Source organism: Colossoma macropomum, unplaced genomic scaffold, assembly GCF_904425465.1.
Source record: "Colossoma macropomum unplaced genomic scaffold, Colossoma_macropomum, whole genome shotgun sequence".
Lineage (NCBI taxonomy): Eukaryota > Metazoa > Chordata > Actinopteri > Characiformes > Serrasalmidae > Colossoma > Colossoma macropomum.
The window spans coordinates 1354961-1375634 of record NW_023494784.1 but is presented as its reverse complement, the minus strand read 5'-3'; the positions used below and the strand labels follow the sequence as shown (position 1 = coordinate 1375634).

General features: G+C 39.5%; 1 protein-coding gene across 1 annotated transcript in view; it reads left to right on the top strand.

The window, feature by feature from the left end:
* The window catches only part of mid1 (midline 1), a 61572-nt gene extending 46887 nt beyond the window's left edge, over nt 1–14685 (top strand). Inside the window, exons 5-10 of the mRNA XM_036575466.1 lie at nt 3926–4074; nt 4317–4444; nt 8357–8500; nt 10515–10676; nt 11305–11512; nt 13208–14685. Coding sequence (XP_036431359.1) covers nt 3926–4074; nt 4317–4444; nt 8357–8500; nt 10515–10676; nt 11305–11512; nt 13208–13556 — 1140 coding nt within the window. The 3' untranslated portion in view covers nt 13557–14685. The remainder of the gene's footprint in view (nt 1–3925; nt 4075–4316; nt 4445–8356; nt 8501–10514; nt 10677–11304; nt 11513–13207) is intronic.
* Nucleotides 14686–20674: the final 5989 nt, after the last annotated feature.

Here is a 20674-nt window from a genome sequence, read left to right as displayed (position 1 = left end):
TCCAACGCACTGTGGAGAGGCTCCGATTTTCCTTTTGCAGTTAATTTAATTTCAAGATTCTAATTGTATGTCTGAAGTTTTCCCTGAGTTTAACGTTACACCTTATAATAATAATTTAAATAATTAAGAAACACATCCAGACAAAAGCAATATTGTTGCAGCAATTATGTGCAATGCCGCTCCCACTTCATATTAAGTGTCTCTAATAAATGTGTAGTTACACATGAATAACGTATGCAACAACAGTGTAACTAATGATTTAGCCAATGTTACAGATGGATTGCAGAAGTACAGCCTGTGTAATTACACATGTATCAACTTCAGTTTTGCCTCATGTAATTACACAAGTGCATCTTTTTGATACACTACAGATCAGAAGTCTTTTCCAGCAGTTAAAGGAAGTATGTTTTACAAAGCATTACATTTATGTTTTACATAATTACTGTGGAATAACTGTGTTGTAACAAGGTGAACTAATCACATAACATCGATTAATACCATTCTGTAATTACACTGTACCTTTATAACAACTACACAGGAACTTTTCTGTAGTGCAGTGTTAAAGTTATACTTTAAAGTAAGTGGGCAGTTCCTGTGTAGTTGTTATGTAGGTACTGTGTAATAACAGACTGGTAATATAGACATTGCTTTACAGGTAATGCAGCACTTTTAATTAATGTCATGACAGTTACATGTTAATATAAGGGGGCGTCTGCTGTTCTGTCACATTACAGAGTGGTTTAAAGCCGAAACTTGTTACAGTGTCACAGCACTAGCAACAGAAATGCTGGCTAAATGTTATGAAAGCTGGCAGATACAGTGTAAGTAATGTCTTAATGTAAGTTATTACAAACTTCCTTTTACTGCTGGAATAAACTGCTGTTCCAGTCTGATTACTACTGTAATTACATTTGTTATTACCCTTGTGTAACTACATGAGAGAGAAAAGGCTGTTACAACTATTAAGATGCACTTGTGTAATTACATGAGGCAAATCTGAAGTTGATACACGTGTAATTACATAAGGTGTCCTTCTGTAATACATCTGTAACAGTGACTAAATCATTAGTAGTTACATTGTTGTTGCATATGTTATTTACACGTAACTACACAGTTAATATAGAGACACTTCATATAAAGTGGGACCGCAGTGCCTTTGGGCAGTGAATGTGGTTTATATTAGTAACTTGCGTAGCTGTATTTTTTTCAGTTAGATGATAAAAAAGAGAGAGAAGCTTTTGTTGCTTTCTCTCATAGGAGTGCCGTTTCCTTCCTCACCGCACGTCAGGGTCAAAGGTCAAGCGCCACCCTCCAGGACAGATTAGAACAGTATCCTCTTCTCTTCAGCTTTAAAGGAAAAGTCCTGAAACTCTACAAGCAGTTAACACTTACAGACTCCTGTTCACTCCATTATAAAGCACAGCCAGTAGAGAAGAGTGATGTGGAGGTAAAATAATATCACAGTTCACAGTTTCATAATCCTCAGTATATAATCACAATGTTTAGTGTTTCTGAGGGCTGTAAGTTGGAACAGATTCAAGGCACCAGTACTGTCACATTAAACATTTGATATCATCTTATGACCCCCCCCACCACAGTCGTAACAATAAATATATATTTAATTCACATTAACAAAAATGATACAGAACCATCCATTAACAAGTTCTTCAAGGAACTAACAGTGGTTCTTCTTTAAAGGACTGTATTAATCAGCCGGAAGCTGAGCATCAGTCCAGAGAGTCAGAGACCTTAGACCACGGACATCACACTCAATCACATTATAACCAACAGAAACAGACATCAAACACTGGACAGAATCTAAAGAGCAGCACACACTCTACTGCACTTTGGCCGTAAATCAAGATTACACACTTAGATAGGCACTAGATTACGGCCATACCACTCTGAGAACGCCCAATCTCGTCTGATCTCAGAAACCCAGCTCTACACTAGATAGAAAACTGAAGGAAATGTTAACAGTGTACAGACTGACCAATGAAACTGACCCCGAATGACACCATTGTAAATACATTGGATAGAAACTGTGATGCATCACTTTTCTCTGCGTTAATTCAGAAAAACTCTCCTACGTGTAGAGATGAAAGTTGGTAGATCCTAAAGGCAGCAAGATTTTGGGAATCTTGCCACATCCTGAAGGATGACCAGTAGGGCAGGACAAATTATTCACTAGCAAATAATCTAATGGAGTGTTTGGACGGCCATCAACTCATACAGCTGGAAAATTGTCATGTACCAAATTGTCATCAGCTGTTTATGTTTGTGTGGTCATTAACAACTGATAAATTTGGGATGAACCAGCACCTTGGTACACTGCATTGCTATGGTAACGATGAACATACTGGCTGGTTATATGTCAAAACCCATAAATTCAGGTAATGTGGATGAGCGTTTAAATCTGTTATAATAACAATTATCTGTTATAATGAACAACATCAGTAACACTGCTGACTGTAACACCACTGGCTGTAATATAACACCGCTGACTGTAACACCACTGACTGTAACACCACTGACTGTAATATAACACCACTGACTGTAATATAACACCACTGACTGTAACACCGCTGACTGTAATATAACACCGCTGACTGTAACACCACTGACTGTAACACCACTGACTGTAACACCACTGACTGTAATATAACACCACTGACTGTAACACCGGTGACTGTAACACCGCTGACTGTAATATAACACCGCTGACTGTAACACCACTGACTGTAACACCACTGACTGTAACACCGCTGACTGTAATATAACACCACTGACTACAACACCACTGACTGTAACACCACTGACTGTAACACCGCTGATTGTAACACCGCTGACTGTAACACCACTGACTGTAACACCACTGACTAACACCGCTGATTGTAACACCGCTGACTGTAACACCGCTGACTGTAACACACTGACTGTAACACCACTGACTGTAACACACTGACTGTAACACCACTGACTGTAACACACTGACTGTAACACCACTGACTGTGACAACTTTGACTGTAACATCACGGCCTGTAATATAATACCATTGACTGTAACACACTGACCATAACAGCACATACCCTAACACCACTGACTGTCACACTGCTGACTGTAACACACTGACCGTAACACCACTAATCACATCACCACTGACCATAATACCGCGGACTGTAACACCACTGACAAAACAAATAAAAAGAGCCTTTGTATACAATACAGTCCACTGACACTCCATACTTACACTGTATGTAAAAAAAAAAAACAAATACATCATTTATGTTGTTATTTACATTCTAAAATCATGTAATGTTTCATGAGTAACTGACATAATCTTTTTGCAAAGCTTGAAACTGTCAGTATTTTAGCCAAATGATCAGAAATATAAAAAGAAATTTCATTAACTTCCTTGTTTTGTAATATGACATGTTTTGATTCTGTAAGACCCTGATAAAAAATCTTGGCACAAGATTTGTTGTTAAAATTTAATTATTTTTGCATATTTAAAATAATTGAAACATTTGATAGACAGTGATTTTAATGCATTGTTGCAGTTTAAACTAAAGGGCAAGCATCATAATTGTTGTTTCACATGAAAACAATACCTTAGCGTCTGCGAAGTCCCCGGTGTGACATGCTGTCCTTAATGTCCAAGACGACTAAAAAATCACTAAAATAAAAAATTCAAAAAGAAGTATTATCAACGTTTTTTGCTGGTTAATTTAAGAACATAAAAAAATACACAGACAGAAGTTTTCTGTAGTTTATTCTTACTTTGAGCTCATTTTCTGGGCTTCGTTTATCACTGCAGTGGTAGGATGACCAGCTGTTCTAGAGCATTTTCCTTCTGGTAAATTCAGCACTGTTATTATTAGATTTGTCTGATCTGTATCCCGTCTGATCCACACGTGGGTTTCAGGTGGTGCGGCTCCGTAAGCTGGCGCAGCAGATATCCAGCTGTAAGCAGTGTATCGAGAGATCGTCCTCCCTCATCACCCAGGCCGACCAGGCTCTTAAAGAAACGGACCACGCCCGCTTCCTCCAGACCGCCCGCAGCATCTCAGAGAGGTCAGTCAGGGGTCACCACCACGGCAAGCCCTGTTCTCAGCAACGTTTACAGTTACACTATTGACACTTTTAAGCATTCAGAGCTGCTCCAAAGCTGCCAAGACTGGTTTAGTCTCCACACTTTGAAGCTCACTGTGCCTTTTATATTACAGTTTTACCATCTGGTGTCTTGTTGATGTCCTTCATGCATCGTGCTGACTAGCATTGCTAGCCTTGCCTTACTTATCTCTCCGTCCTTTTAGAGTTTCAATGGCAACGGCATCCTCACAGATCCTGATCCCCGAGATCAACGTGAACGACACGTTCGACACGTTCGCGCTGGACTTCAGCCGAGAGAAGAAGATGCTGGAGGGCCTGGATTACCTGACCGGTAAGTAGCTGATCATTATCCATGCTGAAAACTAGAGCTAGACCTTCAGTTTGAGCCATAAACTTAGCAAAAAATAAAAAAAAACTTCCTTTGTCATGATGCTAATCTCTGCTTGCACCCTTATGGGATTCTAGTAGTATGCTAGCACTAATCTTAGAGTGATTCAGATTAACATGATTTTTTTCCTGCCCTAGATTAAACACAAATAGTGAAAGCTTGTAAAAGATGGTCTGTATGTTTTATTTCTGTCTTGTAACAGACATTAACACATATTAGACACTATCACTGTTGTCGGAACAAAACTCCAAAATGGTAACTTTACAGGAGAAGAAAAAACCTACTCTACTTTTAATGTAAGTCAATGGAACCAGACTTTTTTCCAAGTCATTTTGGGTCGTTTCTTTTAGTCCATTCATCATGAAATTTACACACAATGTAAAGAGTAACTGGCATTTTCAAATTATGTCCAAAACTGAAAAACAACAAAAATTGAGATACAACGTTTTGTTCTGACAGCTGTGAAATATTTGATCTTATATGTCACTTTTACAGTGACTCTTTCAATCAAAACGTAATGAAATAAGACTTTAACTACAGCACCTGCAGAATGTAACAACACGAAAAGCACATTCTATGAAATAATGAAACTGACAATTCAAAATGACAGTTTTTAAAATCTTATTAAAAAGGACATGATGTGCATTTTTCTATCTGCTTATATATTTACATTAATATCTTAAATATTGTGAGTTTTATCAAAGCTTTTAATTTCCTATTTCAGTTATTAAACTGAGTTGGTCTGGTTGCTCCACTGGTTGAGCCACCTGACTTTTCAGACTAATTTCAAATTAAACAGGCATCTACTTAGACACCCGTAGACACCTTTGTCCTTCAACTTGAGTTATGTACATTTATTGAGTTACGTACAAATTGAGTATACATACATTTTATCAAATAAACATTATTTATTTACATTATCCTGAGGTCAGACCACCTGACATGGTAAACTGAACCGTTCTAACCATGACTCAGATCACATTTTTACTAAATTTGTGAGCATGTCAAAATAAAAGTCCTTTGTTTTTGGTTGCACTGCCTGACATTTGAGGACGTAAGAACTTGCAGACAAAAGTTTTCCAACATTGTTTTTATTTAAGTATTTAAACAGAAAATAATGCCAAACTATTTTATTTAGAATTTTATGTAAATAAATCACCTTTTTTAAATAGTTTACTTAATCAACATATATGGTTGGACTGCATGACATTTTCAGACTTTTGGAGGGAAAAAGAAACTAAAATGAATTTTGCTGAATAATTTAATAATTTAAATTTAATTTTACATGTCCTTTATTTATTGAGTTATTTCTGGGGAAAATAATGTCATGTCTATAACTCGTCTGATCACTTAAGTTCCTTAGAGCCCTTGAGGAACTAGTGCTCCGCATGTTCCTCGGGTGTCATGAAGTGTTTTAGCAGCGTAGTTTGTCATGGTTTTGGTAGATCCGGTAGCTGAATGTCTGGATTTTCATGGGTTTCTATAAAACACCGAGCGGCTTTGGGGGCTTTTTGTGGACCAGCAGAGTGACTGTGTGTTCCAGGCACAGCTGGAGATTCTCACCGTAGCGTTTGATAGCTGGGTTTTTCGGCAGTAATCTCTACATTCTGTCTCATGGCAGGGCAATCAGACACGGACAACTAAGCGACGCGCTCTGCTAAGCTCAGTCACAGAGTTTTAACTCAACTTCCAGCCTATTGTTCACCAGCGCTTTGAGGAGCTCGCACTTCTGAGCAATCACATTCAAAGCCACATCCAGAGCCGTCATATTAGGACCAGCCCTGCTTACTGAAGTCTCTCAGATCCAGCTCTCTTTGCTTCTTGCCTCAGAATGTGTGTTTGAACAGTCTTGTTGTCAGTGCTTTCAAAAGGCCATCATCGTCACCAGGCTGCTCTTTTGAAAGCACTGATTTGTCATGAATTATTGGGGTCATCTCTGAGTTCCCAGGGCCTTTTATTTGCTCATTGAAATTTCTAGTAAAAGAGCCCCAGAGCTGCCGTCTTTGTAATTTTGCAGCCCTGCGTAGCTATGAACCAGTGGAAACTGCTATAGGCTGAATGGGCAGAAGAATGGCCAAAAGTATGTGGACACCTGATCATCACACCTGCAGGAGGTTCTTGGACGTCCCATTCCAAAACCATTGCATTTTAAAGGCCCCCACATTGCAGCTGTAACAGCCTCCACTGTTCTGGGAAGCTTTCCACAAGATGTTGGAGTGAGTCTGTGGGAGTTCTTAGAGCATTTCTGAGGTCAGACACTGATGTTGGACGGGAGGGTCTGACTCACAATCTCCGTTCCAGTTCATCCCAAAGGTGTTCAGTGGGGTTGAGGTCAGGGCTCTGTGAGGGTCACTGGAGTTCCTCCACACCAAACTGGTCACTCCATGTCTTTATGGAGCTGCTTTGTGCTCAGGGGCTCAGTCATGCTGGAACAGGAAAGGCTCTTCCCCAAACTGCTGACACAAAGCTGGAAGCAGATAACTGTGTAAAATGTCTTTGTGCTGCAGCATCAACATCACCCTTCACTGACTTTTGGCAAAGCTGGCATCCTATGACAGTCACTGAGCTCTACAGCGTGACTCATCCTACTGCCACTGTGTGTCTATGGAGACTGCATGGCTGTGTGCTTGATTGTATACACCTGAAATACCTGGATCAGTAATTAGGAGGGGTGTCCACATATAAATGCATTGTTTATTGATGACATCACAAAAACAGCAAATTCAAAATGGGCTGTTTTTGCAGTTATATGGTCATACACTGATCAGGCATAACATAATGACCACCTCCTTGTTTCTACACTCATTGTCCATTTTATCAGCTCCACTTACTATATAGGTGCACTTTGTAGTTCTACAGTTACAGACTGTAGTCCATCTGTTTCTCTGATACTTTGTTAGCCCCCTTTTACCCTGTTCTTCAGTGGTCAGGACCCCCATGGACCCTCACAGAGCAGGTACTATTTGGGTGGTGGATCATTCTTCAACACTGACGTGGTGGTGGTGTGTTAGTGTGTGTTGCGCTGGTCTGAGTGGATCAGACACAGCAGTGCTGCTGGAGTTTTTAAACACTGTGTCCACTCACTGTCCACTCTATTAGACACTCCTACCTTGTCGGTCCACCTTGTAGATGTAAAGTCTTTGTGTAAAGTTTGATGTAAAGTTTGTGTTGGTGATCCTCTAGTCCTTCATCAGTGGTCACAGGACGCTGCCCACAGGACGCTGTTGGCTGGATATTTTTGGTTGGTGGACTATTCTCAGTCCAGCAGTGACACTGAGGTGTTTAAAAACTCCCAAATTTTATTTTTTGTAAAAGTTTCCCTCAAATGAACAGAACATGTGTTTTATGATACACATATTGCTTTATGCTTACAATTTACTGCTGAAACCCAAAAATCTTAGACGCTCTTTGTATTATTTTATAAAAATAATGTTTACAGTGCAGATCACTGAAGAGACGCCATCTGTTTATAGTTTACAGCCCAGATTTGTGGAAAAATGGGTCGACTTTCAGTAGAAAAGAGAGTTCAGCTTCTTTTATTATAAGGGTTTAAAATTACATCACCCATCTATTCGACTGGAAAGAAGACAGTTACAGCTCTCATACGACCCCCACCTTTAGAATGTAGCTTATGAAATATGAAAGTTATGAACAATATGACAAAGTGCGTTTTGGAACCACCGGTGGTCTCAAGGAGTTGAAAAGGTTAATTATCACAATTTAAATCAGTCACAATACTGATTAAGAAGATATCCAGCTCATGTAAAGAGCAGAAAGAACGTTAAACTAGAGGAACACTGTTACACTCCTGTATATTTGGGTCCTACAGACTAAACGTTCCTAATTTTTCTGTAGCTCCAAACCCACCGGCGATCCGTGAGGAGCTCTGCACGGCGTCCCACGACACCATCTCGGTCCACTGGACGGCGGAGGACGAGTTCAGCGTCGTCTCCTACGAACTCCAGTACACCATCTTCACTGGGCAGACCAACGTCGTCAGTAAGTGCCGAAAGAACCCATCAAACCGCAGCGTGGAAGCCGTGTGGGAAAGAACTGCAGTACAAATCAAAACAGGCTCCAGATGACCTGTTTGTGGTTCTCTACACTGGAATGTAGAGCACATGTAACGTCATTATCTGTGACAAACAAATCAAATCACCACACTAAATCGGAGTGAAACTAGATCTTGCTTTCTGTGGTCAAACAGAGGAATTTAAACGAGCATTCCAGCCCAAAAAAAATGTGTGTTGTGTTATTTGCAGTATTAAATCTCTCAGACTCATCAGTTTGACATAATTCACGATTTTGTATCTTTTCATGCTTTTGTTCATCAACATTAATATAATAACCAACATGCATTACACAAATACGTCACACAGCTATTGGAGCTATCCCTGTGCTGTCACTAAATCCTGACTGCTAGCCTAACTGCGGAGTTATAGGCAATTAAATACAACCAAGCTCTGACCTCGGCCGTTAAACAAAATCATAAAGAAAAGAGCAACTCTATCTTTATTCAGCACAAAATAAACACCAGACATGAGTTTTTACTCAGGTAAGATATCTAGATAGCCAGCTAACCTTAGCATTTAGCTTCTGATGAGTAAGTCTGTGATTTCAGCAATCAATTAATAATAATAATAATAATAATACATTTTATTTATATAGCACACTTTTCATTACGTCAACTCAAGGTGCTTTACAGAACAATTAAACAAAATTCAGGAAACACATCTAAGAAGAAGAGTCTTAAGATTCTGTTTAACAAGATACAAAATTTCTTAAAACAAAACGAAATCCGTAAAACATTTAAAAGGAAATTTCATAAAATTATACGTAAAAAGATCCAGAGTTCACAAACAAAGCAGAAATATTCATGAAAACAGGTCTAAAAGGATTTTTGATTTTGTCTGGAGTGCTCCTTTACGAAGGCCTGTTATGCTATTATCACATCTAAAAGTAAGAGAATCATTTTTCTTATTATACAACAATCATGTGAGACTATGGACGGGTTTCCATTCAAACGTTTTGCAAATCATATGCATATTTGACTCCAGTTTCTTTACAGTGGTGGTGATAGGAACCAGGGGTCGCCATGACTACAACACAAATATAGACATTTTATTTACTATCCAGAGTCTTCTGAGTCTTCTGAGTAATGGTAAAATGGTAAAATAGTTGTGAAACTGAAAAATATGGTTTCTTTGAGGCCTTTTTTTTGTCTCACAACACCATCCATCATGAATGGATTAAACGAGCTTTAAGCCAAAACCTGATCGCAAAGCTATCATAAACTTAGTCTCAGTCACCAGGCAGTGAATTCATAACCATTTCATGTAGTGACTTTCTGTGAGGGAGCTTTTAGAGGTGGACGTCTGGTTCCTATCAGCACCAGTTTACATCTCAGCCCTCTAATTATACAGACATTTTGAAAAATCAGTGGAGTTCTCCTTTAAGTTGTGTTTCCATCCACTACAGTTATGCAAAGAAGCTTTAGGGGCATCGAAACGAGCAACATGGTGAGATTTATCTCGGTTTTTGCTGTAAGTAGAATCATCTTTACAGCCATTTGCTATATTTTTCAGACTGTGTTGTTTGCGGCTCAGAGACACAGCGCAGAATAACAATGGCCACCTAATGAGAGCTGAAATCTCCGCCCCACCCCGACGAGCTTTGCATCAGGCATCTCAGAATGTTGAAAGCAACTTTTGGGAAGCTCTGCGCCAGAATCGGACCGTCTGTAGGCCCAATTGATTCCAGTCACCGGCTTGATATGTCACTGTTTATTTTAAAAACGCTTTTCACCAACTTCCTCATTTCAGCTTTAGCGGCATTCTAACTTTTCCACCTTTTCCCAGCGTAAAACTTTGGGTGTTTTTTTTTGGGGGCTTTTCCATTCAGAATTCGCAAAAATACTGGTGGATGGAAAACCAGCTTGATCTCAGGACACTGTTCTTCTAGATTGACTGAGATGTTTGAGTTCTCTGAGTAAACTGTGACGTTTGTGTTGCAGGTTTGTGTAACTCGGCCGACAGCTGGATGCTGGTGCCCAACATCAAGCAGAACCACTACACGGTGCACGGCCTGCAGAGCGGAACCAAATACATCTTCGTGGTGAAGGCCATGAACCACGCTGGCAGCCGCAGCAGCGAGCCGGCCAAGCTGAAGACCAACAGTGAGTTTTGTGGCTCATGCCCAGTTCAAGAGGTCAAGAGTTTGACCTCAGACCCTCAGGTCATTGTTCTTCTGTCGTCTAAGGGTCAGTGTCTCTGTAGTTGGTTGGGTCAGAAAAGTTTTTACACTTTTAAAATTGATGGTTCTTTAAGGTTCTTTAGTAAAGAAAATGGTTCTATATAGAGCCATGATCACTGAAAGAACCCTTTGTATGATTAAACTGTGAAAAGGTTCTTCAGATTGATGGAGAAGGTGCCGTAGATGGTTCTATGTAAATCCTTATTGTAAAGGGTTCTACAGAGCACCAAAAAGGGTTCTTCTATAGTTACGATGTCAAGCCTTTAAAGATAGAAGAACGCTTTTCGGTGCTCTATAGAACCCTTTTCAAAAAGGTTCTATATAGAACCATACAAAACACACTCTCCACCAATCTGAAGAACCATTTCACCATGCAGAGGGTTCTCTGAGTTTTCATTGCTCTATATGGAACCATTTTCTTTAATAAAGAACCCTTTGATCATGCGAAGGTTTGTTCCTGGAGAGCCTTTCGTTTGCTAGCTATTTCAGTTAGCAGCCAAATGTGTAACGTTCACATAAACATCACGGCCCTGTTTGCTGTTGATCTGCAGGTCAGCCGTTTAAGCTGGACCCAAAGTCGGCTCACAAGAAGCTGAAGGTCTCCCACGACAACCTGACCGTGGAGAGGGACGAGACGTCCTCGAAGAAGAGCCACTCTCAGGACCGCTTCGGCAGCACGGGAAGCTACGGCGTCACCGGGAACGTCTACATCGACAGCGGACGCCACTACTGGGAGACTCTGATCGGCGGCAGCTCGTGGTGAGGCTGAATCACAGGGTCATTCCATGAGTTCGGCGCCAAATGGACGTCATAATTTGACTTTTTTTTTCCTCCATTGTCTCAATTAAATATTGATCTTACAAAAAAACAGATTTTCCCACCTCAGCAAGCTTATTTAACAATGCTGAGCAGCCCAAACTCATCGTACTGAGCTTGAGCCGGAGGGAATATTTCAAAATTGATTTTACAACAAATCCATAAAAAGCTGTTCATTTTCAGTGAAGTTGTCATGTTATGTATGGACCTTGTCAAAATGGAGGAAAAGACAAATCATTAGTGTTGAATGAACTTGAATTTGGCTTCACTGAGTGCTTAAATGATGCCACCTTCTCTTCATAAAGTCACTGGAAGTGACTGAACATATTTTTAAGCTTGGAAAACACTATTTTAGCAGGTTTTTGTCTCTTACATGTTGCATCAGCTCTTTTGGAGTCAAATGGGATTTTGATAATTTGGCAAATAAGCACGTTTAACCAGTCCACCCCCCCCAGCCCCCCCAACACAAACACACACACACACACACTTTAAAATGTAGTCCACCCAGGTGTGTTGGTGCCTGAAATTTGCTGCTTCACTTTTAGCACTGCACACTTAAAAATAATGGTTCTTCAAGGTTCTTTATTAAAGAAAATGGTTCTATATAGAACCATGAACACTCAAAGAACCCTTTGCATGATTAAAGAAGAATGTGCTATATATAGTTATATATAGAACATTTTTCTAACCTGAAATAGCTAGCACACGAAATGTTCTCCACCATGAACACTCAAAAAATCCTTTGCATGATTTAAGGGTTCTTTGCATGGTGAAATGGTTCTTCAGATTGGTAGAGAGTGTGTTTTGTATGGTTCTATATAGAACCTTTTTAAAAGGGTTCTATATAGCACCAAAAAAAAGTTCTTCTACTGTGACTATTTCAAGCCTGTGACGATAGAATAACCCTTTTTGGTTTCAAAAAATGTTCTATACAGAAACATCTACAGCACCTTCTCCATCAATCCGAAGAACCTTTCCATGATGCAAAGAATCCTTTAATCAAGCAAAGCGTTCTTTTGAGTGTTCATGGTTCTATATAAAAACATTTTCTGTACTAAAGAACCCTTGAAGAACCTTTAGTATGTGGAGTCAGTCTAATGAGTGAGTTCAGCTACTTTAATCACTCATTGCTGACACAGCCAGTATAATCTCCGTAGAAAAGCACTGACCAATAGAATGGGATGCTCTGGAGCAGCTGCACACGAGCCTAAGGTCACCATGTCCAGGGCCAAGGGTGGGCTAGAGGGGTATAAAGCCCCCCAGCATTGGGCTGTGGAGCAGTGGAGCTGGGTTCTCTGGAGTGATGGAGCTCCATCCAATACCTTTGGGATGGGCTGGAGTGCCAGAACTGGTCATCCAGCATGACCTCACTAATGCTCTTTTGAAGCAGGTCCACATCTTTAGTTCCCCTAGCATTACCTACATTAGCCACATAGCTCCAGTGCTGAAACCATAGAAGGAAACTTCACACTGAAGACGTGTCTGCATTTGTGTAAATTTGATGTTACACTGTTCCTTTAGGGCTCTAGAACCTATAAAGATGCTCAAGACGTTTAAATTCAGCAGGAAGGTGGAATAACCTTGTTGACCATGTTAGCATTACAGATCAGAATAACATCATCACTCCTTCCTCCACAGGTTCGCCATCGGCATCGCCTACAAGTCGGCGCCCAAGCACGAGTGGATTGGGAAGAACTCGTCCTCGTGGGTGCTGTGCCGCTGCAACAACTCGTGGGCGGTGCGGCACGGCGGGAAGGAGCTGCCCGTGGATCCTTCGCCCCACATGCGGCGCATCGGCGTCCTGCTGGACTACGACCTGGGCTCACTGGCGTTTTACGACGCGGCGGGAACGCAGCACCTCCACACCTTCGACATCGCCTTCTCCCAGCCCGTCTGCCCCGTGTTCAACGTCTGGAACAAGTGTTTGACCGTCCTCACGGGTCTGCCCATACCGGACCACTTGGAGACGAACGATCCGCGGGCCTAGGGGGCGTCGGTTAGCCTCGGACTCGTTTCGCAGCCGTTGACTTTTCTTGAGAGACGTATTTAAGGTCAATGCTGACCAATGGTGTCGTCTTTCTCTTTGCACGTTAGCTCACTTTATTCAGCCCTACGTTCCAGGAGACGATGTGTGCAGACAGTACAGCAGATACTCGACCCTCAGCTGCGTTTAGTTGGTTGTGAGACTGTTCGGGTTCTCCACTGCCAGACTTCCATTCACTACTGGAAACAAATCACTGTGGATGAATATACACAATTCACAGTGTTCATTTCAGCACGGTCAGCATGCTTCAGTTACTTTGCACTAGTTTCTGTTTTCCTTTATAGACAGTAAATCTGGGGCCGGATTCACGAAAGTGTCCTAAGAAAGAAAATCTTCTTAAATGTGTGTTTTTTTCTTGACTTCATTCTCATGAAAAAAGTTACAAAAAAATGTTATTCTTCAAATAACTTCTCAAGAATTGTCTTATTTTCTTTTCTTAACTATTTTCTTAAGAATAGTTTCGGGAACGAGTGTTATGTTTGAAAATATTATGTTCTTAAGTGTTTCCTTAACCTTATGATAGACTCACACTCATCTCAGGCTGAGAGAGTTGACGAGGTAAACGTCTGAATTTATGAATTTATCGATTCCTGCCCGTCCTCGTCTCTTGTTTTCCGCCATCACCCCACAATTACTGTATTTTCTAATGTCCTTTTGGCTGTTTCTTCCACCATTACCTCTAGTTCTTGTTTACTAAATTTTTTAAATGCTTGGTTTGACGTTTTTCCTCCATTTTGCTCCTCTGAGTTGATTAAACTAAATAACAGAAATTAGCGTTAATACAAATTCAAAACGTATCTTGTTTTTGGCACATGGTAAAATGCAACGTGGCCAACATAAGAAAACAATGAAGATTTTATTAAGAAAATCAAGTGCATTTCCAAAAAGGTTGGGACGGGGGCAACAGAAGGGTGGCAAAGTTGTGTAATGCTACAAAACACCTGGTGGTTAATAGGCAATTGGCAATTGTCAGTAGCATGATTGGGTATAAAAGAGCATCTCAGAGAGGCGAAGTCTTTCAGAAGTAAAGATGAGGAGGGGTTCACCACTCTGTGAAAGACTGCACCATCAAATAGTGCAACAATTCAAGAATAACGTTTCTAAACATAAAATAGCAAAGAACTTTCTTTTCATCATCTACAGTACATAATATCATTAAAAGATTCAGAGGATCTGGAGAAATCTCTGTATGTAAGGGACGAGGCCAAAAACCAGTATTTGTTGGTCGTGATCTTTGGGCCCTCAGGCAGCACTGCATTATAAACAGACACTGTCTGTGAAAACAGTTCATCACTGCATCCACAAATGACAGTTAAAACTCTAAAACACAAAGAAGAAACCAAATATAAACAGGATCCAGAAATGCTGCCGCCTTCTTTGGGCCGGAGCTCATTTAAAATGGACTGAGCTGAAGTGGAAAAGTGTCCTGTGGTCTGACGAATCAACATTTGAAATTCTTTTTGGAAATCATGGACACTGTGTCCTCTGGGCTAAAGACCACTCAGCTTGTTATCAGTGCACAGTTCAAAAGCCAGTATTCATGATGGTATAGGGGGCATTAGTGCACATGGCATGGGTGACATGCACATCTGTGAAGGCACCATTAATGCTGAACGATATATACATGTTTTGGCAACATATGCTGCCATCAAGACAACGTCTTTTTCAGGGAAGGCCTTGATTATTTCAGCAGGACAATGTCTAACCACATTCTGCATGTATTACAGCAGCATTGCTCCGTATTAAAAGAGTCCAGGTGCGAAACCGACCTGTCTGCAGTCCAGACCTGTCACCACTGATAACATTTGGTGCATTATGAAATTAAAAATATGACAAAGGAGACCCTGAACTGATGAGCAGCTAAAATCCTGTATCAAACAAGAACAGAAAACATTTCACTTTCAGAACTACAGCAGTGTCTCCTCAGTTCCCAAACCCTTACAGAGTGTTGTTGAAAGAAGAGGTGATAAACTCAGTGGTAAACAGGCCCCCGTCCCAACTTTTTTGGAACGTGTTGTTGGCATCAAATTCAAAATGGGCAAATATTTTTCAAAAAACAATACAATTTTTCAGTTTTAGTATTTGATTTGTTGTCTTTGTACTATTTTCAGTTAAATTTAGGGTTTAAATGATTTCCACATCATTGCATTTGGTTTTTATTTACATTTTGCACAGCGTCCCAACCTTTTTGCAAATGTGGTTGTAATTAAGATTGTCTTAAGAGAATATTTGAGAAGTTTTTTGTGAACTGCATTTAAGAACATTCTTAGTGTTTCTCTGAAGAACCTTCACAAGTTTTTTCTCAGGAACATTTGCGTGAATCCGGCCCCTGAGTGGACATGCTTACTGATATTTCCATTCTTTGTTTAAGAGCAGGTGGCACAGCTGATACAAACTGGTTTTCACACCATTTCCGCTGTGAACTGAATCCCTGCTGAAAAACATATAAACCATTATGTGTTTCTGTTGGTTCCTGATGGTTTTGTAATGTGTTTTGTTTTTTTTAATGGGTTGATATCACAGTGTAAAGGACTCTAATGGTTTAACAGGTGACCAGTGGCTGATTCTAAATCCAAGGTGTTCTACAGGAAACTAGTTGTCTCTATTAGAAACCATTAAGCCAATTCCCATTAGAAAGAAAAAACATTTGTTTTAATCTTAAAGGTTTCTAATGGTCCCTTTTCAGCAGGGAGAGCACATGGCTAAGTATGGGTACTTTATCAGCATGACACATTTCACAGGATCACAAGAAATGGCACCAGGTCCAGTCCATCTGTGTTTCGGTCATCAGGAACTCAGGAACACAAACGTTGCTGTTTGCTGGAAGCAGAGAAGCGCAATGTAGATGCACCTTTTAATTCAGATTTACAGTCGCGTCTGTTGTGATGTATGTTGTGTGGCAGATTCTGTCCAAGCCCTGCAGCACTTTACCTGTAACTATCTGCTCCTTTTCTGACTGTCAGAGAAACACAGTACTGTACAGAAATCACACCCTTCGCTTATTTCCAGTCAAAACAGCCGTTAAGTACAAATTATTCATTTTCAGTTTTTCAGAAACACACAGAAAAAAACTAAACATGAGGGGCCAAATTCATAAAATCATCTTAAATGTGTTTTTCCTTAACTTTATTCTTAAGAAAAAAAAATAAAAGAAATTGTTATTCTTCAAATAACTTCAAATCCTATTATTATTATTATTATTATTATTATTAACTTCTTAAGAATGGCCTTATTCTTTTTTCTAACTACTTTCTTAAGAATAATTCCAAGAACAAGTGTTCGTGAAAAGATTACGTTCTTAAATGTTTTCTTAACCTTACAACATCTAAATTCAGCCCAGACGCTGCCTCTGCTGCTCATCCTCGTCCATCACCCCACTGTTATCATATTTTCTAAAGAGGATTTTTCCTGTCAGCTGTTTCTTCCTCCATCACCTCGAGATCTTGTTTGCTAAAAGTTTTAAACACTTGGTTTGATGTTTTTCCCCCATTTTGCTCCTCTGAGTGGATTAAACTAAATAATGAAAATAACTTTTTTAAAATTCAAAATGCATCTTATGTTGTTTCTGGTTTGTGGTAAAATGCAAAACTGCTGACATGAAAACAATAAAATCTTAAGAAAATCTTGTTTATATATAATTAAGATTTTCTTAAGAGAATATTTGAGAACTTCTTATGGTTTTTTCAAACCTTCGGAAGTTTTTTTTCTTATGAATCTTTCCTGAATCCAGACCCTTCTGTGTGAGTCAGTGAGTCACTCTTTACCTTTGTTACAGCTGCGATTCTTTTCAGGAGACTCACCTTCAGTTCCTCAAAGAATCTGCAGACACACCTCCAAAGTTCAGTCTTAGAAGCTGGTTGATCATTTTCTGAAGTAATCAAACACATTCAGTGGTGTTGAGGTCTGGACTCTGGGGTGGTCAGAAAGATCTCCTGAAAATGAATAACTTGTACTGAATGGCCTTTTGAACTGGAAATTAAATTAATGAAGGGTCTCTGACTTTTGTACAGTACTGTATGTTAAAAAGTCATAACGTCTGTTATTCCATCCACTGTGTTTAGTATTTCTCATTTTCCCTTAAATTCAGCCGTCATATTGCACTCTGCTCTGGTTTGGTTCTTTGTGAAACGTAAAAGCATTTAATAAATATTGTTTAAAATTTGAGTGTGGAGTAAATTCATCACAATTTACACTTCTCGGGTTCAGAATTGGGTCATTCTATAGAAACGTTCATTTTTGTGTCCCTAGTGTTTACAGATATATTACACTTGAAAACCATGTTAGTGTTACAATTTATTTATATTTTAAAATAAAACAGTAAGTAATTTTAACAATTACACCTTCTTCTGTCATCAATTTAGCAATATTGGTTTTTAAATCAATTATCTAGAACTTCAAGCACCACAGAAGAGCTCGTCCTCACAGTCATGTGTGAAGGCTGAGGCCATATTTTAAAGTAAAAAACACATTTTTCTGCAATTTTAACTACAATAATCTATACATGACTATGGAATATATAAATTAAATGACACAAAGAAAACAAATACCAAATAAATATTATAAAATATATAATGAAAGTTCACCAGGAGTCGTGTAACTGGTGTTACATAACAAAAAAATCTCTTATATAAAAGTCACACTGATGACATCACTCGACTTCCTTTTACCTGTTTTCTGAGGATCTATGAAGAAAAGCTCATGGTGAGTCCACTGTGTCTTTCAGTTATCAGAGATTTTCTCATTTAGCTCATGATTTCATATGAAGCTTTTAGCTGAAGTCACTGGTGTGACCGACTTTATTCTGAGGTAACTGTGAAATAATAGAATACAAATGGATTAAATTCCATATTTTAGTGGATATTCCATGATTGACAACATGTGGTTTGATGCTCTGTAGCAGTTATTTTGTGAAATACATTTTTCATTAAAATGTCTCTGGTGTTCCTTTATTATGTGGAACACCAATGAGGATCAGTAACACCAGTGACTCCTATGGACAGATAGAGAAGTGGACGTTTCTGTAGAATGACCCAAATCTCATGTTATGTACACTGACTGTCCTGCTAGGTTACAAAAAGCTAACATTTAGTTTTATTTGTTCAGCATTTTCTCCTCCAGCAATTGTACCAAAACAGCCTGTCCAGAAATGCAGGTATGGGAGGAAGAACCACTGAGAAGAACCAACACTCAAAAGGGGAACCTCTCTAACACCATGAGGAAGAATCTTAGAGAGGAACCAAGACTCAAAAGATGACACTCCCTGAGAGAAGAGGAAGACACATGGAAGAAAGGCATATCTAGAACATGGTGGGATATGTATAGCATGGCAGATATGGAATGTAATGGAAAGCGTACAGGATGGTAGATCTAGAACATGTTGGAACACACTGGATGATAAGTGTAGAATATAGTGGTACAAGTACAGGATAGTAGGTGTAGAACAATGTGGAATGCATATAGGATGCTAAACATCAAACAGTGTGGAACGCATAAAGGGTGGTAGGTATAGAACATGGTGGAACACACATGATGGTAGATCTAGAACATGATGGAACACATGCAGGACGATAAATATAGAACATGCTGAAACATACAGGATAGCAGATACAGGACAAAACAAAATAAAAGTCAATGAAATTAAAGTCTTAAACAATTTTTCTAAAGCATATAACAGAAACTGAAATTAATACAGTCTATTATTATTACTGTTACTACTATTATTATTATTATTGAATATTTTTTATTATTTTGCTAATAACATCAGATTTTTATATACGACAATAAGACAATCAAAACCAATTATTATTTTATTTTATGTTAATTTATTTTATTTGGTGCTTTATTTACTGGTAGCCAGTCATTAGTGAGACATTCAGAGTTTGTGACATTTTTTTTTCCTATCACACATCTAGCATAATATTTATTACTTATTTCACCTAAAATCCAATTACAAGAATTAAATGACTTTTTTATATATGTGACTTATTTTTTTATGAAATTGTATAACATTCTGATTATGTTGTAGTTTATTTTGCCTGCTTGTAGCACAATCACATACAGCAATAGATTATGAGTGGATATTATCATTATTATTGTTGTTGTTGATTTATAGCTTTATTTTATTTTTTATTCTTTTTTATGCACTTGTATTTGCTAAATTTCCCTCGGGATCAATAAAGTATCTATGTATGTATCTGTCGATCTATCTATCTATAACATTTAATAACTGAAAATATACATAGAATACACACACCGATCAGGCATAACATTCTGACCACCTCCTTGTTTCTGCGCTCATTGTCCATTTTATCAGCTCCACTTACTATATAGGTGCACTTTGTAGTTCTACAGTTACAGACTGTAGTCCATCTGTTTCTCTGATACTTTGTTAGCCCCCTTTTACCCTGTTCTTCAGTGGTCAGGACCCCCATGGACCCTCACAGAGCAGGTACTATTTGACGTGGTGGTGGTGTGTTAGTGTGTGTTGTGCTGGTCTGAGTGGATCAGACACAGCAGCGCTGCTGGAGTTTTTAAACACCTCAGTGTCGCTGCTGGACTGAGAATAGTCCACCAACCAAAAATATCCAGCCAACAGCGTCCTGTGGGCAGCGTCCTGTGACCACTGATGAAGGACCAGAGGATGACCAACACAAACTGTGCAGCAGCAGATGAGCTATCGTCTCTGACTTTACATCTACAAGGTGGACTGACAAGGTAGGAGTGTCTAATAGAGTGGACAGTGAGTGGACACAGTGTTTAAAAACTCCAGCAGCACTGCTGTGTCTGATCCACTCATACCAGCACAACACGTCAGTGTTACTGCAGTGCTGAGAATGATCCACCACCCAAATAGTACCTGCACTGTGAGGGTCCATGGGGGTCCTGACCACTGAAGAACAGGGTAAAAGGGGGCTAACAAAGTAAAGAGAGAGAGAGAGAGAGAGAGAGAGAGAGAGAGAGAGAGAGAGAGAATGAATCTTACTGTCCAATCATGAGCGGCGACGCACAAAGGCGGCCGTGACGTGTGCGCGGTACTTCCGTCTCAAACCGGAACGCCGTGT